This window comes from Trichoplusia ni, chromosome 3 (assembly GCF_003590095.1).
Source record: "Trichoplusia ni isolate ovarian cell line Hi5 chromosome 3, tn1, whole genome shotgun sequence".
Lineage (NCBI taxonomy): Eukaryota > Metazoa > Arthropoda > Insecta > Lepidoptera > Noctuidae > Trichoplusia > Trichoplusia ni.
Window position 1 is genome coordinate 19965607 of NC_039480.1, and position 5320 is coordinate 19970926.

The window sequence follows — 5320 nt, forward strand, 5'->3', positions numbered from 1 at the left end:
TTTGTTCTCAGGTTAGTCAGATAGGAAATGTCGAGTCCAGCGTTTTCATAAAAAGACATGTAAAAGTGATGATATATCTCCTACTTGAAGAATAAACGATTTCATTTCATTAGCTAAAACTGCACAAGTTACATGGTATCTGATAATGAAATTAAAAATTGTGAAGTCTCCGAACCTCGGGAAACTATCGGGAACGGGAATAAAGCAAAAGACGTTGTGGATATTACGACATTTATTGAGAGACAAGACAACCGCGGTTGCTCCGCAACCTGTAAACACGGACGACTTGTCTACAGATAATTATAATCTATCCACTTACATCACACCTCCACGCTAAAACTATAAGTATACACATTGATAACATAACATAACAAAAAGTAAAACTGCTTCCTTCTAATCAAACTCGAACCCATATCTGATTGGTTTCCTGCGAACGCGGGTAGGACGACTCACGGAGCTCGCGACATTGCTATCAGTTGCCAGCGGCGGCGTATCACGGCCCGGCGAGGTCTTACTAGCTGTTTCCTCCGGTACGTCACTCACTACTAAGTCCTCGCTTCCTGCTTCACCACTCCCCGCCCCCTCGCCAACCTTTGCGTTCGATATCCTCGGGGATAGCTGTTGCTGCTGCTGCTGCTCAACGACACCCCCACCTACCCGTTCTTCGGATATTAATTCTGGGTACACTAAACTTGAACGTCGAGTTCTGAGCCTGATTTGATCACTATGCCGTGTAAGAAGTCGACCATCATCACCCTTTACCACATACCTCCGCGAACCCTGTTGGTTGACTAACGTTCCTTTCATCCATTTGTCTGAGCTACCGTAGTTCCTAGCCCATATGGTCTCACCAGCAGCGTACTGTTGCGTGGGTTCAGCACCTGAACTCAACATCTGCTGGCGCTGCACCCTATCAACCCGCTCCTGGCGTGCACGGTCTGCGCGCAAAAGATCCAACCGAGAACGCAACGGTCTACGCTGCAATAACATGGCGGGGCTTTCCCCTGTAGTGCTTTGAATACTATTCCTATAAGCTAATAGGTAAGTTTGTAAAGCTGTGTCGATGTCTACTGAATCTCGGATCGCTTTTTTTATGGTTCGCTTACATAGCTTCACAGCATTTTCTGCTGCCCCATTCGATGCTGGATGATATACTGGCGAAAATGACTGCTTGATGCCGTTCAATCTTAAGAACTCCCCTAACTCTGCACTAGTAAATGGCGGCCCTTGGTCTGAAACTATTTCCAACGGCAAACCGAATCGAGCAAATAACGACCTCATAACCTTAACGACCGCCGTGGCGTTTGTTTTATTCATCTCAAAAACTTCAATCCACTTTGTGCTGGAATCGATGATTACGAAAAATGTTTTTCCCCGATATGGTCCTAGGAAATCTATATGCAATCTACTCCACGGCTGGGTTATATATGGCCAACTACGTGGAGCAGCCTGCGGCGGCGCAGTTGCTTCCATCGCACATGTTTCGCATGAGCGGCACGTTGATTCGATGTCTGTGTCTATATTGGGCCACCATACAAAACTTCGAGCCATCGACTTGGTCTTAACTATGCCCATATGACTAACATGAAGCTCCTTCAGAATTGTGTTCCTAAGAGTGGGCGGAATTACCACTCTGTAACCCCACATAATACAACCGCGTTCAACATATAATTCGTGTCGCCTATTAAAGTACGGTTTAATCACTTCATCCGCGCAATGCGACGGCCACCCCGACTGCACACTAACCATCACCCTGCTAAGCACTCGATCCCGCGCTGTTGCTACTCGCACATCATCATTCGTCACTGGCAAAAAACTTCCCGCAAAATTTAAATAGGTATATTCACAACCGATTTTATTATTATCTGATGATGGTGTCGGTAGACGCGACAATGCGTCGGCACAGTTTTTGGCGGACGCCACGTATTCTATATTATACGAATAACCCGATAATATAATTGCCCACCTTTGTAATCTGGACGCTGCCATAACCGGAATACCTACTTTATTACCAAAAATGTACGTCAAGGGTTTATGATCTGTTCTTAAAGTAAACTTCCTACCGTACAAGTACTGATGGAATTTCCTAACCCCGTATATAATTGCTAACGCCTCCCTGTCTATTTGCGCATACGATCTTTCCGCGGAATTAAGCGTCCGTGACGCGTACGCGATGGGGCGCTCGCCGTCCGGCGTGATGTGTGAGATGACGGCGCCGATTCCTGTGGCACTCGCGTCTGCCGTCAACACCAGCGGCAGTTCCAGTGAGTAATGCACAAGCACTTCACTCGTGCTCAGCGCCCGTTTAACCCGCGCAAAGGCTTCCTCGCACCCGTCGCTCCATTCGTACTTCACCCCCGCACGCAACAAATTATATAACGGCGTAAGAATCGAACTAACATTTTTTATAAATTTACCGTAATACATAACCATTCCAATGAAAGCCCTCAACTCAGATACGTTCCTTGGTATCGGCGTTTTAACAATTGCTTCTACTTTATCTTTGCATGTGTGAACACCTTCCTTACTTATAACATACCCTAAATATTCAAGAGACTCCACAAAGAACGAACATTTTTCTTTTCTTACTTTTAAGCCACTGGACTTAAGGCGTTCAAAAACTTTATGTAGATTATCTAAGTGTTGCCGTGTGTCTTTTCCTGTTATAATAATATCATCTAAAAACACTCCCACACGTGGTATATCAGCAAACAATTGCTCTAACCGCCTCTGGAATACTCCTGGGCTCGACGACAACCCATACACTAGCCGTTTGTACATGTAAAGCCCTTTGTGTGTGTTTATAACAGCATATTTCCTAGTATCATCCAGCTCAAATTGGGCGTACGCCTGTGACAAATCGACTTTACTAAACCTTTCGCCTCCGTGCAACCGAGACAAAAGATCTTCTACCTTAGGTAACGGATAACGGTCGACCTCCAAAACTTTGTTTAAGCTTAGTTTAAAATCAGCACAGATTCTTATCGTCCCATCTTTCTTCACCACCGGAACGATTGGTGCAGCCCAGTCTGAGTGGCTGACGGGAGTGAGGATGTCGTCGCGCACCAGCTGCTCCAGCGCGCGCTCAACCGGCTCGCGTAGTGCGTACGCCAGCGGCCGTGCGCGCATAAACACCGGCCGCGCCCCCTCTCGAACGTGGATGCTGACTCGACCCCCCGTGAATCGTCCCAAACCATCTGCAAACACCTCACAGTATCTGGAACTAAATTCCGCGAAATTAAAACTCTGATCTAAATTCTCATTATTATTAACGGTATTATACTGCAAAGCTGACACTGTTATATTGAGCTCTGCCATCCACTGTCTACCTAACAAAACTGTATTTCCCTTGTCAATAACATACAGATCCAATATTTTTTTAATCTTATTATACTCTACCAATGGTCTTATAACACCCACTGGGTTAACCAGTTCGCCCGTGTAATACCTTAGGACCAAATTTGTTGGTTTAATATGCAAACTGGAAAAATGTTTTTTATAGAGTTGGTAATTAATGCACGAGATTGCACTACCGGTATCACACTCCATTTTCAATTTTAAGCCGTGTACATTTAACAACATTAATATAGGTGTACATTGCTGAAGTGATAAACGATGGATGGGTACTATTACCTCGTCACTTTCGCTATCCGAAGACTTGTAGACACCGCCCTCTCTCCAATTGTACACGAAATTATTCTTGCCCAGCTTTGGGCACATCCTCCTTAAATGCCCCTCCTGCATGCAAACTCGACACACATATTTTTTGAATTTACATGTGTCCGCGTCGTGCTTGCCTCCGCAAACATTGCATGCCTCCTTTTGAGTGCCCGCTTGAGGCAAGTTGTAATCAGCTCCGCTTGCAATAGTTGGACCGCCGCCGCTGCCTGATCGCCGAGAGTTATGCGGAGTGTTCCGCCCTGCGGCCGGCCGATAGCCGCCACCGCCACCTCTAAACGCTCCGCGCTTTCCGTTACCGCCGTCCTGCCCGACTTTATGCACGGTTACAGATGCCGTCTCCGCTGCACTGCCGCCGATCCCTCTTCTCGTACCGTCTTCCACTAACGCCGCGTTCGTCTCCGCCGCCTCCATAGCTAAGGCCAACCTATACGCTTTGTCGATACTGATGCCATCTTCTTCGGTGAACAACTTTTGCCGGATGTCGTCGTTTACTAATCCACACACAAACTGGTCCCTCATATTTTCCTTCAAACTTTCCGCCGTAAAAGAACAATCTTTGCTTAATCTCTTGAGTTCCGAGAAGTAAGTTGCTACATTTTCACCTGGTTTCTGAATCCGTTGACGAAATTTGAATCTTTCAGCGAGCATGCTCGGCTTAGGATTTAAGTGTCCTTTCATCACCGCTACCAGTTCGTCATAGGTTTTTGTGGCTGGTTTCACTGGTGTGCATAAATTCACCATTAACTCATAAGCACTATTGCCGACAACCGTAATTAATGTCGCAATTTTTAACTCACTTTTCACATTATTGGCAATAAAGTACTGATCCAGACGATCCACGTACGTGCCCCAATTGTCTTTCGACACATCAAATGCGCCGATTTTACCGACCGCCATTTCCAACGGACGCCACACACAGACCAGTTCGGCAAGATTCAAATTGACCACTGCGCTTTTGTTGCATTCCCCTCAAGACTAAAATATATATATACGCGTGAAGTCGCTTTTTTTTCGTCGCCACTGTGAAGTCTCCGAACCTCGGGAAACTATCGGGAACGGGAATAAAGCAAAAGACGTTGTGGATATTACGACATTTATTGAGAGACAAGACAACCGCGGTTGCTCCGCAACCTGTAAACACGGACGACTTGTCTACAGATAATTATAATCTATCCACTTACATCACAGTAACCATGTCAGTAACACTAGTAAAATTAATAAATCATTTTATTATCAGGCTACTAAGGCCCATAGACATATTATGATATCTTACAAAAGTGAAGATTCTGTAACTAAGATTGTGATTTATTGTATGTTTACTGTCTGACTATTGATTTCACTAGATATTACTGCATTGATAGAGCTGGAGGTCACCGTACCTAACCCACAGTGTGTGACGTGACGCGGGTTCGAACCCCATTCAGGACAAGCCCTGATCCCCTCAAATGTCCCGAGTCTGGGTTTTTTTAAGAATCATAAATAAAAAGATGTAAATCTTTATTCTTCTGTATTCTGTAGCTAATGGATGTTTTAAAAGCCCTTGAGGTGTATTTGTGCTCTTCATTAGAAAAAGATTTTAACTAAAATTAAAAACCTCCTTTCCCTTACTTCAAGAACCTGACATATCTGCTAGAATAAA

At 45.0% G+C, this 5320-nt stretch overlaps 2 protein-coding genes across 2 annotated transcripts; both read right to left on the reverse strand.

Annotated features, from left to right (window-relative positions):
• Positions 1–393: 393 nt before the first annotated feature.
• LOC113508749 (uncharacterized protein K02A2.6-like) lies at positions 394–3129 on the reverse strand. Its single transcript, XM_026891831.1, has 2 exons — positions 2135–3129; positions 394–1633 (listed from the first exon to the last, which is right to left on the reverse strand). Exons 1-2 carry the CDS (start codon positions 3127–3129, stop codon positions 394–396), a joined length of 2235 nt encoding a protein of 744 aa, XP_026747632.1.
• A 16-nt stretch (positions 3130–3145) lies between these two features.
• LOC113492342 lies at positions 3146–4649 on the reverse strand. Its single transcript, XM_026869809.1, has 2 exons — positions 3634–4649; positions 3146–3223 (listed from the first exon to the last, which is right to left on the reverse strand). The coding sequence occupies exons 1-2, from the start codon at positions 4576–4578 to the stop codon at positions 3209–3211; spliced, it is 960 nt and encodes a 319-aa protein (XP_026725610.1). The 5' UTR covers positions 4579–4649; the 3' UTR covers positions 3146–3208.
• Positions 4650–5320: the final 671 nt, after the last annotated feature.

Coding starts and splice junctions, on each gene's coding strand:
- LOC113508749 (XM_026891831.1), bottom strand. CDS start 3,129: ATGCGCGCACGGCCGCTGGCGTACGCACTACGCGAGCCGGTTGAGCGC. Junction 1,634..2,134: donor CTTAATTCCGCGGAAAGATC/GTATGCGCAAAT, acceptor GTGGGGTTACAG/AGTGGTAATTCCGCCCACTC.
- LOC113492342 (XM_026869809.1), bottom strand. CDS start 4,578: ATGGCGGTCGGTAAAATCGGCGCATTTGATGTGTCGAAAGACAATTGG.